General features: G+C 39.4%; 1 protein-coding gene across 3 annotated transcripts; it reads right to left on the bottom strand.

Moving 5' to 3' along the window:
• Positions 1-667: 667 nt before the first annotated feature.
• Azin1 (antizyme inhibitor 1) lies at positions 668-27478 on the bottom strand. 3 transcript variants are annotated; one of them, XM_032914639.1, is made up of 13 exons: positions 27088-27437; positions 23065-23202; positions 17413-17558; positions 12690-12886; positions 11679-11852; positions 10360-10532; positions 9050-9184; positions 7103-7184; positions 6275-6349; positions 5517-5679; positions 4773-4888; positions 3914-4128; positions 668-2975 (listed from the first exon to the last, which is right to left on the bottom strand). In XM_032914639.1, exons 4-13 carry the CDS (start codon positions 12789-12791, stop codon positions 2864-2866), a joined length of 1347 nt encoding a protein of 448 aa, XP_032770530.1. In that variant the 5' UTR covers positions 12792-12886; positions 17413-17558; positions 23065-23202; positions 27088-27437; the 3' UTR covers positions 668-2863. The 3 variants fall into 3 exon arrangements, with proteins under 3 accessions (XP_032770530.1, XP_032770522.1, XP_032770540.1); XM_032914631.1 differs by lacking the exon at positions 17413-17558 and having other exon boundaries at positions 27088-27478; XM_032914649.1 differs by lacking the exon at positions 17413-17558 and having other exon boundaries at positions 4773-4885; positions 27088-27478.

Genomic DNA, 27478 nt, shown 5'->3' with positions numbered 1-27478 from the left:
GCAGTGCAAGCTTGTACGACATACTGCCTAGCTGGCTGTTAGGCGAGACTGGTTAAATGACAGCACTTTCAGATAAAGCTCAGTTAATGTTATTCAATCAGCTATGTGGCAGCAATGTACAGTAGGCCAGGGCAAAAGGGAAGAGTATACGATGACTCCTGTCATTTCAATCATTTGTCAGACAAAGCAACTACTACAATTCCCAGTGAGCTGACCTCAGCAACTGTGAGGACCCACTGGTTCCTGTGCACAGCGTTACCAGTACACAAAGGCTAGGTGTCTGCCTCTGCTAGAACAGTCAAGTGCCAGAAGCAGGGTTAGATACAGACAAGACGAAATCAGTCTACCTCTTTTACCCACAAGGCTATATACACTACTCTATTACCTAAACAATACATCCTGGGAAAATACTAAGAATAAAATTCCTGTCATACCACCCAGTAGTAAACAACTGAGGGATGATTTTCATTTCAGCAGGCCAAACAGTCTAGTAATTATGTTGGTTTTTTTTTAATCTAAATTTATACTAAATAATGATTCATCTTCGCCCAGGTTTAAAAGGTGGTCCTATGAATATCCACTCATCAAAAGCTTCATTGTGCTAGGCAATTCCCAGATCACTTTACATCTAATAGATTCTGAAAGAACATGGGCAGTATACACAGAATTAATTCATAAAATTTCATGTCTATTTCATGATAGAAGCCATCAAAGTAAAGCATGAGGAATAAAAACATTGTATCTGTGTATTCAGAATCACACACAAGTTACCTTGACAGTTCAATTTACTATATATAGAAATCATTTGGGTTTTATATTTGCAATTAAATTTGAACTGAGATTACAATATCATATAAAAAGATTTTACATTAATTATTCTTAAGCATACCAAATTGAAATACATAGGTTTGACTTTAGATTTATGGCAAACAGTCTTCAAAAACAATACAGACATTCTTATGTTTACCTATCATTCACATGTGAGATAGCAATTCCGGGCTGTGTTACATACAACCTTTCTCCTATGCAGACGGCAAAACTGATGCCACAGAGACCTCGCCTGTACAGTCAGGCCAAGGACTCGGGTTGTACCACGCTTTAAGTTTTGGCATTCCTGGACCACAACAATGCATATGGTAGCTTCAAATTTTGCATAAACCCCATAGTATACCTTGGAAAAAAGTCCAAGGGCAACTAGATGACAGTGGACTGGGGTCCTTAGTTGTTCTTATAATTAATAGAACCCATGATATTCAAGTGGGCAATATTCAAATCAAAAATATTAAGCACCTACTGGTTTGATTTGAAATTAGAGATTCATGATCAATTTCTTTCCACCTTGAAATCAAGGTGTAAAATCCAGCTATTCAAGTGTATCCCACACTTCTCCTATGTAGCACAGGTAGAATTTCCTGTCCATTGGCACCAAAGTGAAGTCACATTTCCTCTTGGAGGATAGGAATTCCACTTGTGAACATAGAGTAAGGTAGGAAAAGTGACCCCTGTAAGTTGTCTCATTACTTCTGTGATTCTGAGACTTAGGACTAACACACTAGCAGTGAACAAAGCCAAAATTCCTGGCAACAGTGTCAGGTTAGTGAAGCTAACTCCTCCCCCCCCACCACCAAGCTTTAGTACGAAGGAAGAATTACTAAGCTTGAACAAATGGGAATTAACAAGAAACTAAGGGACTAGGTTCAAACCAAGATCAACAACAACAAAAAAATTGCAATTTGATACCATTACAAGTGAGAAATTGAAGAAAGTGTGCTTCACCACCCCAAAGCCCTCTCGATTTAAATGTCTGTGCGAAGGGGCATCAGGATGCTGGAAATAGACATAGCCCTTCTTTAAGGTTAGGGTTCTGCAGTCTTCTGCAGTCTCTCTCCCCATCCCCGACCAAGTTTTCAGTGTTTAATAAAATCTTTTCTATCAGCCAAAAGATTTGTGATTCAAAGATTTACTAAGGTACTCTATGCATCCTATCTATACAGAAACACCTATTATTATTACAATTGGTTTATGCAAGATTAACATTTTCTGGTGTTAAAATTGTTAAACATCATGCTTACTGCACATCGACTCTCCATAATGAATCTGAACTTCACAATGATTACCAAACACTTTTACTTAAATTACTAATTAAATAACTAAAAAGTATATTGAGCCAAACCAAACTTAAATGGACTATAAAGAAAACTAACTCTCAAAACAGACCATACACACAACTAGTTCAAAACTACCTTTGCTAGCTAGCCCCATTCCCAAAGTTTTAGCCTGAAAAAAATGGTAAAATCTACACAAAGTTTTATTGCAATCATACAAGGTTACATTAGGTCAAATACAACAAATACTATGATGCAATTTTACATTTATTAAACTACAGTCCAAAGCACAAATTTACACACTCTAAATACACTAAACGTATCTAATGAAGTCACACTGGTCTTCCACTCACATGTGATAGATCTGGGTGAAAGACATCAACTTTACAAGACTTTTAACAGGAATCCTTATTATAAAAACTGTGTACTTGTATGTAAACGATTTGATGGGGAACCCAATTAATGGGCTTCCATCTCCACTAAGTCATCCATTTTGTTGCATATTTTATTTTAAACGCTTAAGGGGTGGGTCAAACTGGTATGTTTAAATCTGGATACATTATCTAAATAAATCCCCTATTACCCCCAATGAATTATAGATGAAAGCTGATTTTGTCTGGTCCCAAACAGCTATTACTATGAATTTGTTTCCAAGAAAATTAACAGAATAAAGATTGATTGAATTTTTCCCCACACTGGAATGTAGACCAGACAAGCTTAACCTGCGACTTCAGATCTAAAGAAGCGTTAATGCCTGTTTAAGCTTCAGTGGAGAAGTTGTCTTCTTGGCTCAGCTGAATGCAAGAGGGTGCAAAGAAGAAGTTTTTCATCATTGCATCTGAAGTAATTCCAGCATCTTGCATCTCATACCTGTATTTATGAAGAAATAAAACAAAACATCATAAAAAAAGCAATGAAACAGGTTAGTCCCGCCTAGAACACGGTCTACTTCTAGGCTGGTGAACACTTGCCATGTAAGTCTGATAATACATCTCTGAAACCCACTGCTAGGAAGGGTTAGGTGGCTTGGAAGAAGCTCAGTTCACTGACTGGAGATGTGAGTCTGTGTAGGAACAGTGCATTTTTCACATGCCCACATACAGGAATACAAGGGCAAACACAAATGGGGAGAGGGCAGAGTATCTACTAGGGACAGGAAGCACGTATGTTAGAGTTTGTGTTCCAGGTCAGCAGTCATCCTCTGGTATCTTCTCCAATTGCTCTCCACCTCATCTTTTTGAGACAGGGTCTCTATCCTGAGGCTAAAGCTCTAAAACTGGCTAGTCAGCCAGCTCCAGGGACCCACCCATTTCTGCCCTTTTTCTTACCACTCAACTCCATACTAGGGTCACCCCAATTCAGCTGCCTGGGTGGCAGCCATCTCCACAGCCCTAAGACTTATCTACTTCTACTGAAAAGGCTGAACAGACATTAAGAAGAAACCATTATTGGGTGTGACCACACAAGCTGTTAATTCCAACAGACTTAATCAATCCTAGAAGGATGCTGTCTCTGAGTTCAAGGCCAGAGAGAGAGAGAGAATGAATGAATATGTGTGTGTGTGTGCATGCACCCGCCCACCCCCACCCCCACGAGACAACCAGGATTATATATGTAGAGATTCTGTCTCAAACAAAACAAAAAGAAAACTGTTACTTTTATCTGTAATTCTGTGAAATTTACATGAAATGATCATTTGAAAGTTTTTCTTAGTACTTTAAGTTTTGCATGTTTGTTACATAAGGTATCAGAGCAAATCTAAACTGTCACTCACATATCCCATCTGTTTCTCGATAAAACCACCTTACCAATCACTGAGTGACATCATGAAATAAATAGCTGGCCTCTGAGTGTCACTAAAAGCAGACGGTCCGTGGAAAGAATCTGCTCCCATGTTATCAAAGATAAGCCAATCTCCCACGCTCAGCTCAGGAAGAAGACAACTTTCCACAATTTGATCAAGCTCGTCACAGGATGGACCCCAAAGGCTGCTTGTAAACAGAGGCTCATCTTCCTTGTATTTCTGTAGAAAAAGAAAATTTGTCAAATTCTTTATTTAAGGTATTGAATCTGTAGATGAGTAAAAAGCAGTTTCGGTTTCTTAAATCTCTTATATCCATGGAAAGTCAAGGGTAAATAAAACATAAGTCTCAATTACTGTCATCAACTCCACAACAAGGAGATAAACTGAAAAGACCAGGACATGAGTGCTAGGGAAAACACTCAAAATAAAAACATGCTGAGGGGTTGGGGATTTAGCTCAGTGGTAGAGCGCTTGCCTAGCAAGCGCAAGGCCCTGGGTTCGGTCCCCAGCTCTGAAAAATAGAAAAGAAAAAAAAAAACAAAACAAACAAACAAAAAAAAACATGCTGAATAGACAAGGTTTAAGGAGGTAGGATTCCTGGCAGCTGAATCCAGGTCCTTGTACATAATGAGAATGGACTCTGACCTCAAGTTACATTGATTTCCCCTGTGTGTGTGTGTGTGTGTGTGTGTGTGTGTGTGTGTACTTGTGAGGCTCAGAGCGTTGAGACTGCATGACTGTAAGTCAGAGGACAACCTGCGTGGATCTCTTAAGTTGCCATGTATATGTCTTCCCCATTCAGCCACCCAGCAGGTTTGCTTTTTTTGTTTTGTTTTGAAACACATTCTGGGAATCAGACTTGCCTTGTGAACCTCTGGAACAGTATTTAAGTCCTCAGAAAGCTTACTCGAAAAAGAACCATAAACACCGTCATTCATGTAATACACGAAGGCTGGCTCGTCACTCCCATTTTTTTCTATTGAAATAAAAAGATGAATTTAAAAACAGCAAACAAACACACCTTAACTTACTCAATACATAGGAATCCTACTCTCAATAGAATCAATACTCCCTTCTTAGGTTTTAAAATTCTCCCCACCAGAAAAATAAGCCAGGGCTCCATGGAGAAAATGAGTCAATATAGTACTGACTGAGACTGGAAAGAAAGAACAATGGGCCCCAACACCTTGTGCACCAAAAGCACACAGAGGCCTGTGTGGTCCATGTCTGCAATCCCAACAGAAGGAAACTTAGCTACACAGCGACTTAAGAGAGGGAAAAAAAACACGAGTAAAATATGCTGGACTGAATTCTAAGAAAAAGGGAAAACCAGTAAAGAACAGTAGTGAAAGGCAGCTGTTCTATGGAAGATTATTCCACAGTGAAATAATGTTTACTAATGTATTTGTACAATGACACAGGCCAGCTTTTGTTTGTTTGACTTGAAGGGAGATTTAAAGAATTCTTCTACCCCTGAAGTAAAGTATGAGGTAGATTCTCCACCCAAGACAAGAGGAATGTTAACAAAACCACAAAATACAGGCTTTTAGAGTAAAAATCACAACATGAAGTTTTCTCTAAAACACGGAATCAACTTTATAACTTACCTCCAGAGGATAATTTATCATTTTCAACAACTTTCTTAGCAATAATATTGACTGCAAGCGTAAATGCAGAAGATACATAGTAGCTTCCAGGTTCGGAAATGATCTGAATGCCAGATCCTTCAGGGAAGTAAATATCCAACAGAGGACTGATAACATGATTAACCTATGGGGTTCAAATTATAGAATTAAATTTCAATACTGGACTATAGAATTCTAGGTTGAAAAGCTACTAAAAGTTTCCTAAGAAAACTATTCAATCCCGACTTTAATTTTCAATTAAGCAAGCTTTTACATAAACCTATTTGGAACAATTCCAATAGCATTAATTAAAAAATAAAATCAATTCTAATACTGTACTTAATTAGTACAAACAAAAATAAAATTCACAGCTTCTAGATATTACAGAATCAAGGCAGGAGTGATATGCATCTTGCTATTAAGTTGGGAGCTCATATGTGACAGACATCTAATACAAAAAATACAACTCAAACATACATACATTTATGACCTATAGGCGTAGCTCAGTAGCTGAATACTTACTTGCCTAGCTTATGAGATTGAATTTGATGCTTAGGACATCACAAATCCACAAGCATGGCTTTATGATTTTGTAGTGTTCATAGAAGTTCAAACTTTAAAGTAACTAGGTCTAGTTTCCTGTTTATATTACTATAGAAATTCTGGTCTAGGTACCCACCAATTATGTACCCAAAAGAATGCAGATTATCACAATGTAGCCAATGCCTGAAAAAATTTACCTCTTCCAGCTGAATTTCAGTTCCTGTGAAGCCTCCACCGATGTCTAACATGTTCATTGTAAAGCCAAACTCCCCCTAGAGACAGAAACCTCAGTTTTCAAATTGTAAGGTATATGAAAATATAAATCCCATCTTCCTAGTTTCTGACTTTTAGTTTTCTTTTAAAATTTTTTGTTGCTTATTCTATAGCCAGCTTTACACTTCCTTTCCAGACAAAATCTTTATGGAGGCTGCCCTCGCCTTCTGGCCTCAGCTTTCTGAGTACTCAAGTTACTAGCAGGTGTCTGCTATCAAAACTCGGGTTTTTTGACTGTTACTACCAGGAAGAGATTATTTTGTCTCCTTGATCTTGCCTGTGCAAGACATTCATTAAATTTCCACTTCATCCTTTTGCCCACCTAAAGCATTATTTATTGTATGGAATCCTTGATCTTTCTAGTATTAAAAACAAGGAGCCAGGTGTGATAACCCACACCTTGAATCCCAGCACTGGGACACAGAGTCAGGCAGTTTAGAGGACAGCCAGGGCTATATAGAGTAACTCTGCCTGGAAAAAAACCATAAAATAGACTAAAATGATTAAAAATCAGGTATGCAGGACTAGAAAGATGGCTCAGTGGTTAGAGACCTTGCTACCTGCAGAGGACCTTGGGTTCAGTTCCAGGAGCTCTGACCTTTGGGGGCAACATGGTGCACATACATACATGCAAGCAAATCTTCACGAAATCTAAGAAACGCTTCAAATTATGTGTGCTATCAACTAATTTTAAACAATTAATTCATACTAGCTAACACCCTGGTTGAGAGCAGGAGAATTAGAGAACTTACAGCCATGTCAAACACACATCGAGCATCAGACAGGGCATGGACATAGACTTGATATTCTTTGCAAGCACTTGAAATATGAAATCTGAAAGAAATAAGGTAGTAATTAATAGAAGCATGGCTTTGAAGCACTTTCCATAATTTCTTTCAACTATCACTCAGTATGATACTATATTTTTAACTTTCCCAAATATTTGATACAAGAGTAGAATCTAATTACCCGAATTATGCTGCAAGGTTTAAAAAAAAAAGTGTAACTCTATAAACAAAGTGCAATTACAGGCATCAATTACTACGCTGGCTAGGTTTTTGTTTTCTTCCTTAACTTGACACATAAAGTTACCTAGGAAAAGGGAAACTAAAGAATCTGCCTCCATCAATTAATTGGTCTATGCACATTATCTATGGGGCACATTCTTTTAACTGATATGGATGGGAGGGCCCTAGCCCAGTATGAATGTCACTTATATGGACTTATAAGTTAGGCTGAGCAAGCTAGAGATAAAGGCAGGAGACACTGATCTGTGGTCTGCTTCAGTACTTCCATCCAGCTTCCTGCCTTGAGTCCCTATTTTGGCTTTCCATGATGGACCTGGTAAGTCAAAAACAAAACAAAACAAAAACAAAACAAAAAAAAAAAAAAAAAAAAAAAAAAAAAAAAAAAAAAAAAAAAAAAAAAAAAAAAAAAAAACCCAAAAAAACTTTCCTTTTCCATAGCAACAGAAAGCTAACACAAAACAGTCATAGTTCACAGATTAACATGACTTACAAAGTAACAATCACCATCAATCAAATGGCATCACAAACTCCTTCACTTTAACCCTAAATCATCTGACTAATTAACAGAGCTGTAGACTAGCTGGGCTAGAGAACAATATCCTGTCCTATACAAAACAAAACCCAAATCAATCAATATACTCTGCTCTGTCTTCATGTATAACAGAAGAGGGCATCAAATCTTATACAGATGGTAGTGAGCCACCATATGGTTGCTGGGAATTGAGCTCAGAACCTCTTACCCATTGAGCCATCTCTCTCCAGCACCAAACCACCCAATTGTGTCTTGGTTTCTTCGTATTTAAAAAAGGAAAGGAAAAAGAAAAAAAATGAAGACAAAGAAAGCCTACACCCCCAACTCTTGTTTTTGGAGACAAGATTTGGCCTTAAATTCACAATCCTCCATCCTTCTCTAATCCCTGAGTGCTGGGATTATAGGCATCACCATACCTAGCTTCAAAGTCTGACTTACTGAAGTGCCATTGAGGGATTAAGCGACCCCCTCCACCAAAAAAAGAGAGATACAAAATGACCTGCACAATTTATAGGTTGAATCCCATTTTAAAAGGTATTAGAGGGCTGGAGAGATGGCTCAGTGGTTAAGAGCACTGACTGCTCTTCCTGAGGTCCTGAGTTCAATTCCCAGCAACCACATGGTGGCTCACAACCATCTGTAATGGGATCCAATGCCCTCTTCTGTGTGCCTGAACACAGCTACAGTGTACTCATATGAATACAATAAATCTTTAAAAAAAGTATTAGAATTGGGAGGAATTTTCTCTCATTCAAATTAAGATAATCATACATCAACAATCCTAACACTTGGGAAATAAAGCAGGTTCAGTCCAGAACTACATAGTAAGACTGTCTCAAAAAATTGAAATTCAATAAAGGAGAAGAGGTGTAGGACCATGGGTGTGTAGTAGAGTTTATGAAGCAATAGCTTGAATTCAATGCTGGCATTGCAAAACAGTGTTACCTTGTTGCTTTAATATATAACTTTCCTTTAACAGTATAATTCAGGAGGCAAAGGCAGAGTTTGAGGATGCCCTGATCTACATAGTTGCATAGCTAACTCCAAGACTACACAGAGAGACCCTGTCTAAAAAAAATAATGAAATAAACAAAAATAACATGTTTATTCTTTTCTGTACTAAAAAATAGTATACTCACTTAACCCCAATTATTTGGACATCAAGTTCCTTGGCACATTCCAAAAGATGCCTACAGTTCTTCAGTGTAGTGCCAAACTTCATATTACCATCTTCACCTCCAATATTATCTTCTGTTGCAATATGTAGTAAGACCCTAAGAGAAGGGGAAGATGATTGGGGCAGAGTTGGTTTACATCATCATCAGCACATGTGAAGCCTGAAGATTGTAGGAAGTATGTTGTTTATGTTGCCAGTGTTCCCAAATCCAGCGATGGATGAATCAAGTGAACCTAATGAAAAACAATCCTGTATAGAGAAAAAACTAGCAATTAGGGCCTAAGGCATGAAGCTTGCAAGGATGGGATTATGGAAAATGCAGCAAGTTAAAACTCTGTTGTAGCAGCATGAGTGTCAGTTGGGCTCTGGAATGAAAGATGACATTACTTCCAAATGAAGTCCATCAGTCCATGAATCCACCAAAAAGACTAAATTCAACAGCAATGCCATCAATGTCTTTCAACAAAAATAAAAGGGCCTTTAAAATTATCAAAGTTCCTTGAGTTTTCTAGTGAGCCGAACAAGCCAAAGGTTGTCTGTTTTTTTTCTGTAATTTTTTCCCTAAGACCTTTATGTTTTCAGGGTGATGAATGCCTTAATACCATTAAAGCTACTAAGTTAGACCACTATCTTTCAAACTTCCTAATGCTGCAACAGTTCCTCATGTTGTGGTGACCCCTAATGGTAAAATCATTTTCATTGCTACTTCATAGCTATAATTTTGCCACTATTATGAATCATAATGAAAATAGATGTTTTTCTTTTTTCTTTTCTTTTTTTTTTTTTTTTGGAGCTGGGGACCAAACTCAGGGCCTTGCGCATGCTAGGCAAGTGCTCTACCACTGAGCTAAATCCCCAACCCTGAAAATAGATGTTTTTCAATGGTCTTAGGCAACCTCTATTAAAGGGTCATTTGATCCTCAAAGGCTGACAATCAACAGTTGAGAAATGCTTAATCAGGCACAAGATGTACAAGCTTTTAGGAACATATATAAACTTTTAGGAACACACAGGGTTATGGCCATAATTTGGTGATCATACCATGGAATTTTCTTCCATGAGCTAGTAAGTCATATCCCAGAATGTGTCACTGCATCTCAATACCATAAAATTGGTCACAAGTGGGTGAAAAACAAAATCCTGCCTGGCAGCCTTTTTCATAAATCCCAAATCATGCTAAGTTACAATACACACAGACTCTGCCATTGCTCCCCTTCAGTAGCTCACAAACTAATGCTATTAGCAACATTCTCAAGTACTTAGGATACTTACTTGGCATTTGGGTGATTCCTCGCAATTTTCTTTAATTCAACTTCATTGTCACATGTCATAATATTTACTCCAACTTTTGCTGCGTACTTTATCTGAGATGCTTGCTTACAAGGACTTGTATAAATGATGTTTTCTGGAGATACGCCTAATTCTTGCACTAAAGCCATTTCATTCTGTTAAGAGTTAACACAATCATTTAACACAAAAATGTTAAGTTACTTTTGAGTACTTTTACTTTATCCTTTTTTTCCCCTGTCAAAGCTGAGGACTGAAACAAGAGCATATCATGCCTTCTAAACTGTTCCATAAATTAATTTTATCTTTTAGTTAAACCAATATATTGTCACAGAATTCACATTTTGGTACTGTTTCCCTACTCTTGTGTTCCAAAAACAAATAGGAACAGTGAGCTTGCTCAGTTTAAGGGTATATGTTGCCAAGTCTGATTACAAAGACTGAGTTTTAATCCCCTGGAACTATACAGTAGAACAATGAACCTATAATCCCCCAAGAGTAATCCTGACTTTCACATGTGCACACAGAACTTGTCAACGCCACACGTAAATACAGTACAATTTAAAAATACAATTTTACTTTGTGTGTGTGTGTGTGTGCACACAGAACCAGATGAATTGGGTGTAGTAGTAGTCTCTACCTGTCCCTAGCACCTGGGAGGTAGAGGTAAGAGGAGCAGAAATTCAAAGACATCATCAGTTACACAGAAAGTTTTAAAACCATCTTGAGCTGTCTCAAAAGAGTACACAGAGAAGAATAGATATCCTAAGAAGAATTGTTATTTTAAGAGGGAGTTTCCACACCTAGGCTGGCTCAAACTCATTATGTTACTAAGACTAGCTTTAAACCTGCATCTAGCTTCAAAATGCTGGAATTAAAGGAACCAACTATCACAGCTATGAATAAAGAACATTGCTACTCTTACAGAGAACTTAGGTTTGATCCCCAGCACTATTTACATGGAAGTTTACAACCATCCATGGATCTATTCCCAGGGACTTTAACAATCACTTCTGGCCTCTGTCAGTAGCAGGTAAGCAATGTGGTATATACACATACACACAGATAAAGATTTTTTAAAAAGCAAAATCTATTTTTTAAACATTCTTCATTGATAAAAATATTTCTTCAGCATTCACCAACATAACATCCCTTTCATCAATATACTTGAAAAATTAAGACTTCCTATGATTAAATTAAATTAACTAGTAAAAGACTCCATTTAAATAGTTATTTTAAAACCCCAACATCAAACTTCTTGTATTTGTTAGTGATGTCCAAATGCTTTCAGTGGAAATACTTACTTTGCTGGAACAAGCAAATCCAGTTCCAAGAGCTGCCAAGATCTCCAGTACAGCTGGAGTGGAGTTGCACTTCACCATGTAAAATGGCTTTATCTGAGCCACCACGTTCTGCCACTGACTGTGCTTCTTCACGATCTTCCCAAGATCCCCCACAAAAAATGCATTTTTTCCTGTCTATTGACAATGAAAGGAAAAAAAAAAAATCAAAAACTACAGAAAAGTAGATCCATGGCAAAGAATATACCCACTATGCTGAAGTAGTTAAGGCTGGAGGACAAACTGTCACTAAATATGCAATGACTTTAAATGTCAAATATAATGGATGTAAGTAGTATTTCTACAGGACATGAGAAGAGTGCTAACAATGTGATATGAATAGCTTGTTTCCAGGGCTGCATTTCTAGCATCATCAAGTCCTACAAGAATCCTAGTAACAAAGTAGAAAAGATGTCAAGTTTGCTAGGAGACTTGGTCACATTTGTATACTGAAGGTCAAAAAACTACTTTTACTGAAAACTAACTTTAGAGCTCTTCAGGAAACCTGGAGAAAACAAGAAATCTGGCTTTCAAAAAAAAACAAAAAACTGTGCCACACTGTTCACATAAATAAATGGAAATAATTATAATAAAATGAAAATAAATGACTTAAAAGTAGTAATAAGGGGTTGGGGATTTAGCTCAGTGGTAGAGCACTTGCCTAGCAAGCACAAGGCCCTGGGTTCGGTCCCCAGCTCTGAAAAAAAAAAAAAAAAAAAAAAAAAAGAAAAAAAAAAAAAAAAAAGTAGTAATAAACAGGGTTCCATGCACATTTCCTGGTAGTAGATAGGAACCAGAATAAGTGATCAAACTATATCAACACACACTGGAAGGACAAAAGAAAATAAAGCTCAAGTGTCACCTGGGCCAAGTTCTTCAATCAGATCACAGTGTCTGAGAAACATAGCCAACCATGCATTTCCAAATCTGGAAAACTGCCAGCATCATTCTTGACTAATATGATGGCACACTTACCAGGGTATGTTCATAAACATAGTTATCAATAACATTTCCAAGGTTTGTTCCTTCATCCAACAGGCCAACGGAGTAGTTCGCATCGTCAATAAATCCTTTCATCTCAGCCGTATTCCACAAAGCCGAAAGTCATAAACCAGGAAAAACAAGAGACGGGCCACCAAGCCTATGTCTGGGTCCTTAGAATATGCAACAAACTGTCAAAACACAAGTTAGAGCAAACTCTGCATTATTTCAGTAATTAAAACATGGATATCTTAAATGACTCACTAAGATTGCATTCAATTCTGTGAGAATTTTTGTGATCACTCAACACCTCCAGAGACACTATTTTAAAAGTAAATTAAATGAGGAGGTTGAAAAGATGGTTTAGTCAGTATGTGCTATGTAGAAAGACCAAGTCTCAAACAAACAAAAACGTTCAGTATGAATATTTGTATTCTAATAGTTGGGCTTAGTAGCTTATGCTAGTAATTCTAGAACTTGGGCTCGGGAGACCAAGGTAAGAGATGACCATGAATTTCAGGCTAGCCTAGACTAAATGTACAAAGTGAGAGACACACGCACACATGCCCTAACTAGGTAAAAGAAGAGGGACAGGTAAGGGACAATCTGAAGGTCTTAACTTCAAATTAAAATTAAAGCCTACCTGCAATTTAGAATCAAGAATATGGAAAATTCAGCTAGTGACCTATGTAATTAAACTACCATTGCCACTTCCTAAGAGACTGGTCTAGCAATGACAGATCCAAGGAGGTTCATGATTTTAAGTGCCTGTGGCTCTGAATGAAGCTTAAATGAGTACTTCCATGTAATAGTTAGAATTCCCTTTGTTACAAATCTAAAAGGCTTATGCCTCATACACATAACCATTTGGGATCCATTTTACTTTCATACAACAGATGCAAGAAGACATTAAAACTGAGACAAAAAACAGACATGGACACATCTTCCTTAGTGCTCGGTTCCTTTTGCCAACCCACCTCTCACTGCCTGTTTGAGACCACCTCAGGTGATGGCCCTTTACCCTGAACACCATTTTAATGGCTCCTAAGCAGTGTTAACTTTTTGGCTGCATCAAAATCAACCATTTGCAAAGCAGCAGTAACTGAAATTTCATGAAATAACATTCAGTTTCAATTTAGAACACACTAACAAATCACTTCCAAGGAAACTACATTAAGTTCAGTAAATCTTGTGCTATGATAGAGACTAAAAACGGACTTTTTCTTTTACTAAGGAGTTTACCTATAAGATCCACATTAGAGGGTTGGAGAGATGGTTCAGTGGTTAAGAGCACTACATGCTCTTCCAGGTCTTAAGTTCAATTCCCTGCAACCATATGGTGGCTCACAGCCATCTGTAATGGGTCTTTCATGCCCTCTTCTGGTGTTTCTTTCTGAAGACAGTGACAGTGGACTCATACATAAAATAAATCTCTTAAAAAAAATGAGATCCACATTATACACAGTGGATATAAATCACAGACATTCTCCAAAGGATGCTATACTATGATTGGAATTTAGGATAGATAGATACTGTTTTAAATAATGTAACTCCAGCTAGAACATCAATTTTAGGGATATAATCAATCAGGCAAAGAGTCATAGAATGAAAAGATGAAAACACCAAGATAAATATAAAAAGTACAGGTAAAGAACTTCCAACTACATTTTACATCACTTGACTGTTAAACAGCCAGCTTTATTTAAGCCTTCCCCAAAACATACACAAATACATAATTAAGAAGCTAGAGAGATGGCTCAGCAATTAAGAGCTCTTTTATTCTTAGCTGGGAATTGTACTGTATGCACGCCTTTAATCCCAGCACTCAGGAGGCAGAGACAGGTTGATCTCTCAAAGTTTGAGGCCATCCTATTGGTCTATAAAGTGAATTCCCTGACAAACCATGAATGCTACACACGCTACACACAGCAAAAATTCATCTGGTCGGGGGAGACAAGTTTGGCTACCAAAACCCACATGGCGTCTCACAACCATCCTTAACTACAGCTCCTAAAGATCCAATGCTTTCTTTTGATCTCTACAGGATCAAGGCATGCAAATGCGTACACACACACAAACTTATATCCATATCAAACTATTAAAAACTACAATCAATATCTTTAGCCTAGCCAAGTTTGATAGGAATGCACATCTACGATTGCAGTACTCAAGGACAACAAGATAGACTTAAAAGCTGAAATAATCTGAATCTTGGTGTCTAAAGGCAGCTACAGTGTACTTATAAAAATGTACTAATATGAACAACGTATAACCTGGTTCTGAAAGAAGCCAGGGGAGTGTTCACTCATCTGTAAGGTGCAACTGTCACTTCATCAGAAGCAACTACAGCACTGTTAACCCAACTCTGGCTGCCTGACAGATTGTTAGAAGGATGTATATTGGTAAACAACCTTAATCTTGGCACACAGGAGGCAGAGGCAACCTGATCTCTGTGCAGCCTAATCTGTTCAAGGAGACCTTACCTCAATAAAGTAAAATACTTTCCGATCACCATACACTTAAAACCACACAAACCAATGGAAATGACATGCTGCTTCATTTTCGTACACTGAGACCCAAAATAACATAAAGGTCAATGCTGCAGAGCTTTGCTGTATTTACCTTCCTTCCTGAGATCCCCACAAATTACAAGCCCACACCTGAGTCTCAAGGACATATGGACAATAAACCCCATATTAAGAATTCTGGTGTTTTGTTTTTGCAGACTGGGTTCAAACCCAGTGGCTTATATAACCCTAGTTATAATGGAAAGTTCTCATAAGAGATAGTAATACAACAAAATCCCTGTAGGTACCAAGTTCATCTCCCAGGAGACTGAAGCATCCAGCATAGTAAGCACCAGGCCTTGGCTTGATTCCCCAGCACAGCGTAAGCTGCACAAACTGGGTGCTAAAGAGCCTTTAGTTTTTGCCCTGGTGGGGCCAAGGCGGAAAGACCAGAAACTTAAGATCTCTCCCCAGTTATAAAATGAGTTCAAGGTTACAATGGCTACATGAAACTAATCACAAAAGACAAAAAAAAAAAAAAAAAAAAAAAGACAAGTTTTTACAATCTTAAAACTGCTATAAGGCCCTGTAGCCTTATCACACAAGCAACTGATAAACTGTTAAAAGTTACATGCTAAATCCTGAAAAACTTGATTTGATAAAGAATTTGCGATATATCCTCAGGAGACCAGTTTTCTATAGTGCTCTAAGTCAACAAACTCAAAATGTCACTGGGCTTGAGGAGACAGGGCAAATGAGGAGTGGTTCAATTGGTGCTTATCTAGCCTTCCAGAGGCTGAGGCTCAATCCTGGCCCAGCACAAACAAGGCATGGCAGTACACATCCATAAGCCCAGTACTGAGGAGAGGCAGCATTGGGAACTTTAGGCAATTGCTGGCTATATAGTATGTAAGTTTGAGGATAGCCTAGGCTAAATGATACACTGTATCAGAGAGTCATTTGGTAGCAGTGTTTCAAACAACTGGAAAGGGGTATGCAGAGTCCTGGTAGCTTGACCTCCTGTCCCTCCTCCCTCCATTATACTTTACTTTCACCGACGCAGGCTTCAGAAGCTGGATAAAGACTCCAAGGATCTTTGCTATTAATTGTTTATTTTAAAAAAATACCTTCTTTTGTGTGTGTACTTGTGCGTGCACACATGTGGAAGATCAGGACAACTTGAAGGAATTAGTTTTCTCTACCACATGGATTCCGGAAATCGAATTCAGGTTGAGAGGCTTGGCTGCAACAAGCAACTTTACTTGCTAAGCAACTTTCTTCATTTTCGAAAAAATATTTTAAATCTACTTTCATAAAAAGACAAAAAAAAATTGCTTAAAACTGCTGAATAAAGATGTATTTTGTTTTTAAGAGGTATTAATATTAAAGCCAGGAATGATAGAGTGTGCCTTTGATCCCAGCACTCGTGAGGCAGAGGCAGGCAGAGGCAGACAGATCTCTCAGTTCAAAGCCAACCTGGTTTACATATTGATTTTTAGGACACCCTGGACTATAAAGAAAGAAAGAAAGAAAGAGAGAGAGAGAGAGAGAGAGAGAGAGAGAGAGAGAGAGAGAGAGAGAGACTAACAAATCACCAAAGGGAGGGAGGGAGGGAAAGAGAGCTCATGTAGTACTGGAAAGTAGGAATTGTTCATACCACATGCCAGACTTCAAGTTAATCCACAAGAGGCTGCTTTCCAAACCTTTCTATTTTCTTCACTAAAAACAGATTTTCTTGGATGTGTGGTGCAGGCCTGTAATCCCAGCACTAGAGAAAGTCTGAGACAGGAAGATTGTTTCAAGTATTAAAAGCCAGCAGAGACTCAAAAGTTAAAAAACGATTACTAAAAAGGATTGTTTACTACCTACCATATTGAAAGCTACTTACTTTTAGCACCCAAATACCTATTAATGACTAAAAGTTCATTTAGTGTTGTTGAAATCCCAACACTACTGTTGTAAATAATTTCCTTTTGAACTTATGACTCAAAAAAAAAAAAAAAATATAACGGTGTAACATTTCTTATTTACACCTACACACTGGTGTTTTGATTTTGAAATGCATTTTCCATGAAGAAGCTGCCAAAAGAAACAATGGCTCCAAAGAACCACATGTTGTTCCCTGGAGTCTGACATGAGGTGGCTGAGTCCTCATGCTCACTCCCAAGAGCAATGGCTGCTGGCAGCTGAGCACTTGCCTTGTTACACACCTGCTACAAAGGCTTCTACAGTTGATTGCACTTCAGAAGAAACTGATACATCTTTCATATAATCACAAGATAATCCTGGCAGCAACAGCCCACTTGACACCAAGCTGGATGAATGTGAGTCTTGGGTTTCTGAAGTGAAGACCTCCCTGGAAGTAGAACAGGGAGAGCTGAAAGGCTGAGAGCATTGTTTCATAGACGTCTATCAGGAAACCCAGCCTTAATAAAGTCAACCACTTTCAACAGGACCTTTACTTACTACAAATGAAAAGAAAACATGTACTTTGGAATGTATACTGTCCTGTAGAGATGCCTATCACAAGCACATTACTGTGTGGCATGTAAGCATTGGCTTCAAACCTGTACAGGAGTGTCTAAGTTCCTCTCTGCATCCCATCTGCCAACAGAAGAGAAGTGTTACCACACAAGAGAACTTTGGAAGAAACGGACTAAAAACCACTAGAACAAGCTTCCAAAGAATGATTGCACTATAAGGACATTCAGGAGGAAAAAAGCACCAGGAAGCTACATAACTAAATAAAGGAGGTAGCTGGGATATCCAATGATTGGTAAAAAGAAAACAGTACTTTAGCCATTCGTGGATAAAAACTACCTACACAGAGTACTCTTGATATCCAGAACAGGGTTTACCACAATAGTCAGTAACTGGAAAGCTAATAACCACAATTAAAAACATTTTCTTATGGATCAAACAACTCACTGTGCCAGACAAGAAACATTTTTATGAAGAGTTATATTAAAAGAGAACAAGAATGGGCAAAAGATATGAGAAAAGGGATTGAGGAAATGAGCCTAGCTTACTTTAAAATATAAGATGATTCACAATAAACATCTAGAAACTTTGTTAAAAGATTTATGTTTAAAAAAAAAAAAAAAGATTCAATGGGGGAGGATGGGGAGGGGAACACCCATAAAGAAGGGGAGGGGAGGGTTAGGGGATGTTTGCCCGGAAACCGGGAGGGGGGTGGGGTGGTGTTGGGGGATTTAGCTCAGTGGTAGAGCGCTTGCCTAGGAAGCGCAAGGCCCTGGGCCCTGGGTTCGATCCCCAGCCCAAAAAAAGAACCAAAAAAAAAAAAAAAAAAAAAAAGAAATACTCAGGTTAATTTAAAAAAAAAAAAAAAAATTTTAAAGATTTATGTCTTGCCAAGCCTGGCAGTGCACACCTTTAGTCTCAGCACTTGAGAGGCTGAGAGAGGCAAGCAGATCTCTTCAATGCCAGCCTGGTCTACAGTTAAAATTACGTCTATATTTGTGTTGTACACATATACATACATATACCTATAGAAGCCAGAAGAGGGCACGGGATACCCTAGAGATGCAGGCTGTTATAAACACAACCTGACATAGTTACTGAAAATTAAATCTGAATTCCCTGCAAAAGCAGTAAGTGCTCTAACTACTATTGGGCAATAAATATCCCACCGCCTGATTTATTTCACCTATGCGTATAGATGTCTATGCAAAAACATAGGTGCCTGGGAAGGCCTGAGAAGGCTCAGGGGCCCTAGTTCCAGTTCTGTGACTGGTAGCTCACAACCAATCACCTACAACTGCACCAGCTCCAGGGCATCCCAGTGGGATAAGCCATCTCCTACGTGCCAAACCTTAAACATCTCAATGACCAAATGAAACATAAAGGATTTATACAGCCTGGTCAAGGAGAGAACCAACTCTAGCAAGTTTGCTGACCTACACACAGCATGGGAATGTGTATATACAAAATACATGTAATTTAAAAGAAATGTTTTAAAGCTGAATTCTTTGGGACTTTGCCTTCAAAAAGCAGAACAAGTGGCTGGAGAGATGGTTCAGCAGTTAACTGCATGGCTACTCTACCAGAAGACCTGGGTTCAATTCCTATCATCCACACGGAGGCTCAGTACTGCCTCTAACTCCAGTTCCAGGGGATCAAACATCCTCACAGACATACTAGAAAGCAAAGCACCAATGCACTTAAAATTAAATTATTTAATTTTAAAAAAGGCAAAACAAAGGAACTTGGTTTACACTATTTTCTAATTTTTTGGGCCCTCCTAGCAGAGCGTAATTTCCCCCCGATCAAGGATACCATATAACCATATTAACCAATTTGGTAGATTATAAGCTGAAGAAAGGTACCACTGAATATTGCTTATGAAGATCAAGGATACAGATACTGCAATGGTTGGTGTTAACTGCCTCTGGGCTTGCTGTTGCTAGTGAGGATTATCTCAATTAGATCTATGACCCCAGCTACTCTAGAGACTGAGGCAGGACCCCCAAGGACTGTCTGTTACTGGTCTAGGCTATGTTTCAGGCCAGTCTGTGTTGCAGAGTAAGTCCTTGTCTCAAAAATGAATGAGTGGAGGGCCGGTGACTATAATACTGTGTGAGAAACCTAGTTTTCAGATACTTAATGGAATGAACTAGCTCAAAAATTGACGGTTGATTTAAAACCTTATCCTGAAACCAAGTGTATAATAGTGTATGTCTGTAATTACAATGCTTAGGGGGGCTGAAGCAGGATTGAAGTTATTTCCAGTCAAGCATTGGCTACAATAGTGAGATCTTGACTTTTATTTATTTATAAATAAATGAATAAATGCCAGGGAAAGGGAGAAAAGAAAACCCATCCTGATGTCCAATCCTAGGGACTAATTAATACCTGCACAAAAATACTACTAGAGTACTGGACACAGATCAAATATAGTTCATATAGTCAAATATCAAGTATTTCCATGAAGGACAATGTTTTAAGCTCTTCCTAAGGCTTCCCAATATTATTGTTGAACAGATGATTCCCGCAGTCAGTGACACAAACTATCATACACAAAGATACTATATTTCTGAGGTACTATATTATTCTAATGGAAAACCTTGAAACAATGTATCTATGAATTTATTAAGAGCATGTACATGTTAGATATTATGTAACACTCTACAAGAGATTGAGTTAACATGGTATTTCTAAAACAAAATTCAAGAACATTAACACTAAATAGACACAATAAAAATAGCTTCAAGTCAGCACAGATTCAGGTTAAGTTTTTCTCCCAAATTAGTTTAGGGTTGTCACATGCAGCAAGCCTAACACTTGTGTTCAATTCTAACGACCTTCATGGTGGAAGGTGAGAACTCCTATAGGTTGTCCAGTCTGTGGCATATGTCTAGACAGACACACAGACACACACACATACCTCAATAAACAAATGTAAATATTTGCAAAAGAACAGATACCAAAAAATAGCCCTCTCATATCCACACAACAATAACACAGCCTGTTACATGTAGTGAGTTCCTGATCAGCTAAGGCTAGTCTCAAAAGGAAAAAAAAAAAAAAGAAGAAAAAGAAAAAAAAAAAGTTTTTACATCTACTATCCTCTGAAAAGTCTACACCCATACTCCAGTATGTCTCTCCTCTTCCCTGGAGCACCTCCCGTTTCTATTCATCCCTACCCTAAAATCTGTTTAAAATCTTTTTTTAATAGGCTGACAATATGACTCATCTGGAAAAGGCACTTGACATGCAACCTGGAAACCTGAATACCTAGGATTCACGTGGTGGTTTGACTCCCACAAGCTATCGATTAACCTCTGTAAGTCTGCAGTGGTGTGTGTACCACCACCCCACACTCCTCCCCATGCACCAATGTAAAAAATAAGCCCCAACTGGTGAAAACAAAACAAGCAAACAAGTCCACCTTATAATCTATTATTTATTACAATGAATGAGACAGAGTCTCATGTGGCCCAGACAAGAAGCCATGAGTTCTGACCCATTCTTTATCTCCCAAATGCTTGGGCTGTGTACAGTGCATGGTTCTGAAACTTTTTATTCAATAGAATCTATTATAACCAGAATATTACACTACTTTAACCTTTCAGTTTTCCTGAGACATCTCCCATTCCCTGCCCCCATCTTTGGTACCAGGCTGGCCTCAAGCTCAGAGATCTGCCTACCTCTGCCTACCAGATGCTGGGATTAAAGGTGTGTGCCACCACCACCTAGCTTGATTTTTCTCTTTTTAAAAAGAATACTTTATTGACTACACTACAAAGGAACAACAAGCTGAGGAGTAACTTGAAACTGACCCATCTGAGATTTTTCCTAGTACTGCTATTATTCCCATGAAAAACCCACTTAAGTCTCAAAACCCCAAATTTCAATTTCATGAAACCTGGAAGCAGAATTTCTAACTTTTTACAACGTAGTTATTATTTGTATGTGCAAGTCATGTGTGTACACAGAGGACAGAAGAAAATTTCAAGTGTTGCTTCTCAAAAATCATCCACATTTTCAAACAGAACTTCTCACTGCACCTAGAGCTTATCAATTAGGCTAACCTGGTTGGTCAGTGAGTCCCAGGATTCTTATCTCCATGGTCCCAGCACTGGATGGTAGCTGGAAATGGTGGTATATATAGCACCATGGATCTATGAGCACAAATCTAGCCTGCTTTATACAGGGCAGCAAGAGCTATGTGAGAAAACTCATTCTATAAAAAAGAATTAAATAAACAGATAGATGGGCCCCTCAAACTTAAACGAGCTTACTAGAAAATTAAGTTCCAACAGTGGCTCCAGTCTTAAAATAATCTATGCACAGAATATCAATTAGTTAAAAAATATTCTTGACTATCTAGAATGTGGCATGCTGGGAGTCTCTCTCTCTTTCTTTTTTTTTTTTCCCCCAGAGCTGGGGACTGAACCCAGGGCCTTGCGCTTGCTAGACACTGAGCTAAATCCCCAACCCCAAGCTGGGAGTCTCAAATATTATTTTTCAAATAATTGGTTTCTACAAGCTTAGATGAAACCACTTATGAAAGAAATATACAACTCTTGAAAAAAAATAAAGCAAAACATTTGACCAGCATACTCTTAAGCTTCACAGGTAACAGCACTTTCTGCCAAGTCTAAAGATTTGGATCTGATCCCTGGAACCCACATGGTAGAAGCAAAGCTTCTAAGTCCTATGAGCTACCCCCCTCATCACTTTACACACTACACACAAAGGGAATGTTTTCTAAAATGTCTTTGATTCTGGGGAATGTTAACTCAATGCAGCACATATGTAGCCCTGGATTCAATTTTAAAGTCTGAGTTTTTTATGATTCAGCCAATACTTACACCTACTACGTATGTGACTGAATGAGAAATTATATCCTAAAGTCAAAATCCATTCTCCAAATTATATTAAAACCTGGACTAGTACAATTTAAAGAAGAGATTTTACTTATTTGTACTTATCTGGTATATACCCATCTCTTCGAATGAGAATGTGCATATGCATGCAGGTGCCAGGAAGTCAGATGGGATGTCAGATCCTCTCAAGCAAGAGTTATAGGCAGTTGTGAACAACCCAACAAGGGTGCTGAGAACCAAAATGGGGTCCAAGAACAGCAAGCACTCTCCACTAAGCTGACCTCAATAAAGTATCTTAATACACTAAATATAGCAGTACTTATTATGCATTCAAATCAAAGTTACAAGTGATTCTATTGTTGGTAAATAATACATATAACATACCAGTCACATCTGTTAACTAACCTGTTCAATTTTAAGAGTCTGAAGAAGGAGAGAGAATTCCAAATTCTGAGAAACACTGAAGCAGTATTTCAATTGTATTAAGATCTCCTTGGATGTGAAGATACTTACATGGACAAGTTAGGAGATGGAACCCCCCTATCATCAGCTAGGTTCCCAAGGTGGCTCAGCGTTGAAATCGAACTGCTCTCTATACAGCACTTCTCCTAGGCCTTCTGGGTAGTTGTATACTCGGTCAGAAAGTTCGCCCTAAAGAAACAAAAGAAAATAGAAAGTTCTGTGTTTTAAAAATTAGGTTGTAAATCAAGCAGTTTAATTTAAATGACTTAATAAATTTTAGTTTATTTAATAGTGTTCTATTAAAGTGACATTCCAGTTGTTTATGGTACCATATACTTGTAATCTCTGCACTCGGGAGGCTAAGCAGGAAGTTCAAGGTCAGCCTAGGTTACATAGCTAAGTCCTATCTTAAACAAAATGACAAAAATGACTTTAAATGTCCCAGCACAATCTTGGAACTACTTGGAATACCTTTTAGGTCAAGTTCATAGTATGCTTTGCTACAAATTCCTACTACAATACTAAAAAGTTAGACATGGTGGTACACACATGTAATCCCAGGATTTATGGAGTATTTTACGCATTCATAAAGACATCTTACCTAAGCAAGATCTAGGCAAACCTAAACAAAGTAAAAAAATATTCTACCTAATGAGGAAAACTGACCACTCTTAAAAGCATTCAGGGTTGCTGAGAACTCATATCTGATGTATTGCAATGTGTGACCTAGGGCTGTAATCTTCAGCACTTGAAAAATCATTGAAAAAGCACAGAAAGATCAGGAGTTGAGGGCCAACCTCACCAACATAAGGAGTTGAAGACTTAAGTCTAGGCTATATGAGATGCTATCTCACAACAATTTGTAAAAATTATGACTTTCAGATTCTAAATAATACACTGAACTAGCAACTTTGTTACCATACTATATATTGAACCCATGGTCATCGTGGATGCAGGTACTTGACTAACAAACTACATTTCCAGGTTTTTTTTTTTTTTTTTTTTGTTGTTTTGTTGTTTTTTTTCAGAGCTGGGGACCGAATCAGGGCCTTGCGCTTCCTAGGTAAGCGCTCTACCACTGAGCTAAATCCCCAGCCCCACATTCCCAGGTTTTAATCTATAAAACATTCTACTTCTTCAAACACCTAATTTTAAAAACCTAATCATGCTAGGAATTAGCTCATCTTAACTCTCCTAAGGAATGTAACAATTATCCTGTACAAGACATCATTTTCTTATTTTACTGTTATTTTGCTGCTTACAGCAATCTCAGATCAACGCTGTGAAACACTGAGGACATGAAACTTTAGACATTCACTAGTGTCCTTCGGTGATAGCTAAACTTTCTCATTTAACAGAGATACTACTAGAAATGAAGACTCCCTGATCCTGATCCTAAAGACATTTAATAGCTACTAAAAGTATGCATAGGGTAAGGTGGGCCTTAACATACAGAGGGAAGGCAAATGTTAACCTAGAAAGAGAAAGTATAAAGGAAGGGGAAGTGAAATGAGGATCAAAGGCAATATGGAAAAAAACCAAATTCCTAGCCAGGCAGCAGTGGCTCACACTGTGAATCCCAGCATTTGAAAGGCAGAGGCAGACAGATCTTTGAATTCCAGGCTGGAACTAGAGTTCCAGGATAGCTGTGCAGTTTCAAAACCCTGTCTCAAAAAATCCAGAAAGAAGAAAAAAAAGAGGAAAGAAAGCCAAATTACTTTCCTTTAGAATGACCTGTGTGAACTGGGGAGGAGGTGGAGATAAGCTGAAGAAAGCTGCCTTAAACTGGCTAGCCCTAAACTCTAGTCAAAGCCTGATCATCCTGCCTCCACTTTCTCAATGCTGACTGAGATTACAGTGAATGTCAGAATCAGGATCACAGATGTGCTTCTTCCCTGGTTTTTCAAACCCAGGGCTGGAGATTCTAGGTAAGCACCTGACCAACTGCAAACCTAGCTCCACCTTGACACTCCTCAAAACTGTTTTCCCCTCGGCATTATCGTCACAAATGTTACTACTATTTCTGCAACTTTCCCATTTTTTGTTTTGTTTTAGTTTGGTTGGCTTTTGGATTTTTATTGTTTTGTTTTGTTTTTTGTAGACAGGATTTCTCTGTACAGCCCTGGCTATCCTCAAACTCACAGATCTGACTAGCCCTTGCTCCCCTAAAAGCACTGGGCCAGGCAATATTTTAATAAGTATGTTATTAACTTATTAACATACAAAAACATGTTAAATATAAGCCTTTTACACAAAAGAGGACATATCAATTGATTCCATTTAAGTCTTGATATAAAAAACAAGATAAAAACAGAAGACTAAACAGGCCTCACACAAACTGAGGTGAACTCACTGTCAAGAGCTTTGTGGGAGTGTTAACAATGTTCTATATCTTGACAGATTTAAAGCTGTCTCTCCCCTCTTTAGACACAGAATTTTGCTTTTATGTGGCCAAGGCTAGTTCCAAGAACTTCCTGGAATTACAGTGTACAACCCCCTGAATCACTTTGTTAAAACTTACTAAACACAATAAAAAAAAAACCAACAAAAATAAAAAACTTAGTAAACACAAGCCAGACTACTGGTCCTGAGCCTGTAATCCTAGCACCAGGCTGATGTGGAGACTGACAACTCAGTCTGGGTTACAAAGTGAGGCCCTGTTTCAAACAAACTAAAAATAAAAACTAATCAAACGGAACAAATAAGTAATGGGAATTTTACTGCCAATTACTAAAAGCTGAGTATAGAACTGTATTTAATATATTGGAATACTAAAGTTAGAGCTATGAACCATTCTGATGTCTGAAATGCAGAATTAGTAAGATGGCTGGAAGGTAAGTATAGCAAAATGTTAGCTGTGGAATCTAAATGGAAAGTACCACTCTGATTTCTTTGTTGGGAATCATACTAAAACCTTAGGAGAGAAGAAAATTGATTACTCGATTAACCTACCATTTTTTATTTAAACATCCTTTTCTACCTAATGTGAACTCTTCAGGGTACCAAGCATTCTGTCAGATCTATTTCTGCCAGGCTAGTTCATAGTCCACATAATCCTTTCCTGAGTAAGGGAGTTAATCAGCTCTCACCCAGTCTATATATTAATGGTAAAACACGACAGTACACAGCCTAACATCCACCACAAAACTGAGTTCAATCTGTTCAAATACCTTGAAGCTGTAAACGCCCCCCCCCTTGGTCGTTTAACCAGTAACACACGTTCACGATATATGATCCCTGTAAACGTTTCACCACCACCAACTGCTGGCAGCCAACATAGCCCTTAATAAGCCGCATCAACCTACCCCTTGCCCTCTTTCTGCCCCGCGATCACAGCGAGGACTAGAAAACGAAGCCATGGTGACTAATCTCCAGGCTTCAGGAGGTGACTGGGGTAAGTGAAAGCGACTTGGCCCAATCAGCAGAGCCGCAGGGGCGGGGCAGCAGCGCCGAGGTTTCCAGAAGGGGCCAAAGGCCTATTCGCTTGCTACTTGACACCGGGGCTTCCCCGCCGCCGGGCCCCGAGTGAGGTCAACTTTCCACCGCCAGAGGGGGAGCGCGCACTCTGCACCCCATCCCCCGCCCGCAAGAATCCAGCCTCCTCCCAGCTGTCACCAGATGCCGGCTCGAGGCCCGCCCCGCTTCATTCATAACCCGGAGCCCCGGCCGCCGCAGCCGGTCCACTCCGCACCACAGCCCCCTGCAAGCACTGAGACCGAGAGGGGGCGATGGGACCCCCCAGCCCTCAGTGCTGCCGCCGGACCCCCCTCCCCGGAAACAGCAATGCACCACGGGAGTGGGGTGGGGCCGCATGCCGCCGAGAAGGAACCGCGACCACCGCCAGCCTGCCCCCCGAGCGCGGGGCCCCACGCGCACACGCCCCTGGCCCAACCGCGGCGGCTGCCGCCCAGGGTCGCGAGGCGCTCGCTGCCGCCGGGGCCACCGGCAGCCGCCACACACACCGGCGGCCGCCATGTTCGAGGCCGCCGGCTGCGGGGCACTGCGGGGACACCGAGGGCGGCGTGGCCCAGCCCAGGCGCCCGACCCTCCCGCGCCCCTAAGCCCGGTACTCACGTGAGATAACGGCCCAAAGAGTCGGGTAAAGCGTCTTCTCTTTTTCGGCGGAATTTTTAAAGAGGGATGTGGTTACCTTGAGCAGAAATACCCAAGGCGGCCTGGGCCATAGGCTGCGGGGACGACGTGGGGGAAACGCGCGGCACCGACACCAGCTGAGCAGCAGTGGCGGCGGCAGCCGAACTGGAGAAATGGAGCGGCGCGAGAAAAAGAAGAAAAGCGCGAACTGGGTGGGGAGAAGATTCAGCCTCGTCACTCCGCAGAGCAGCAGAGCGAGAAGGATGAGAAGAGCAGAGCAGGCGACAACCAGGGAGAGAAACGGAAACACCGCGGCCGAGAGTTGAGCCAGAGAGTGTGGGAAGGCGGCGCCGGAGACGCCAGTATTTATATT

This window comes from Rattus rattus, chromosome 1 (genome assembly GCF_011064425.1).
Source record: "Rattus rattus isolate New Zealand chromosome 1, Rrattus_CSIRO_v1, whole genome shotgun sequence".
NCBI lineage: Eukaryota > Metazoa > Chordata > Mammalia > Rodentia > Muridae > Rattus > Rattus rattus.
This window is presented reverse-complemented; position numbering and strand designations above follow the sequence as displayed.

Excerpts from the sequence above, each read along its gene's own strand:
- Azin1 (XM_032914631.1), bottom strand. The coding sequence starts at position 12,791 with ATGAAAGGATTTATTGACGATGCGAACTACTCCGTTGGCCTGTTGGAT. Across the intron at positions 9,185-10,359 it reads AGGAATCACCCAAATGCCAA|GGTCTTACTACATATTGCAA; the intron begins GTAAGTATCCTA and ends CCCTTCTCTTAG. Across the intron at positions 5,680-6,274 it reads CTGAAATTCAGCTGGAAGAG|GTTAATCATGTTATCAGTCC; the intron begins GTAAATTTTTTC and ends TGAACCCCATAG.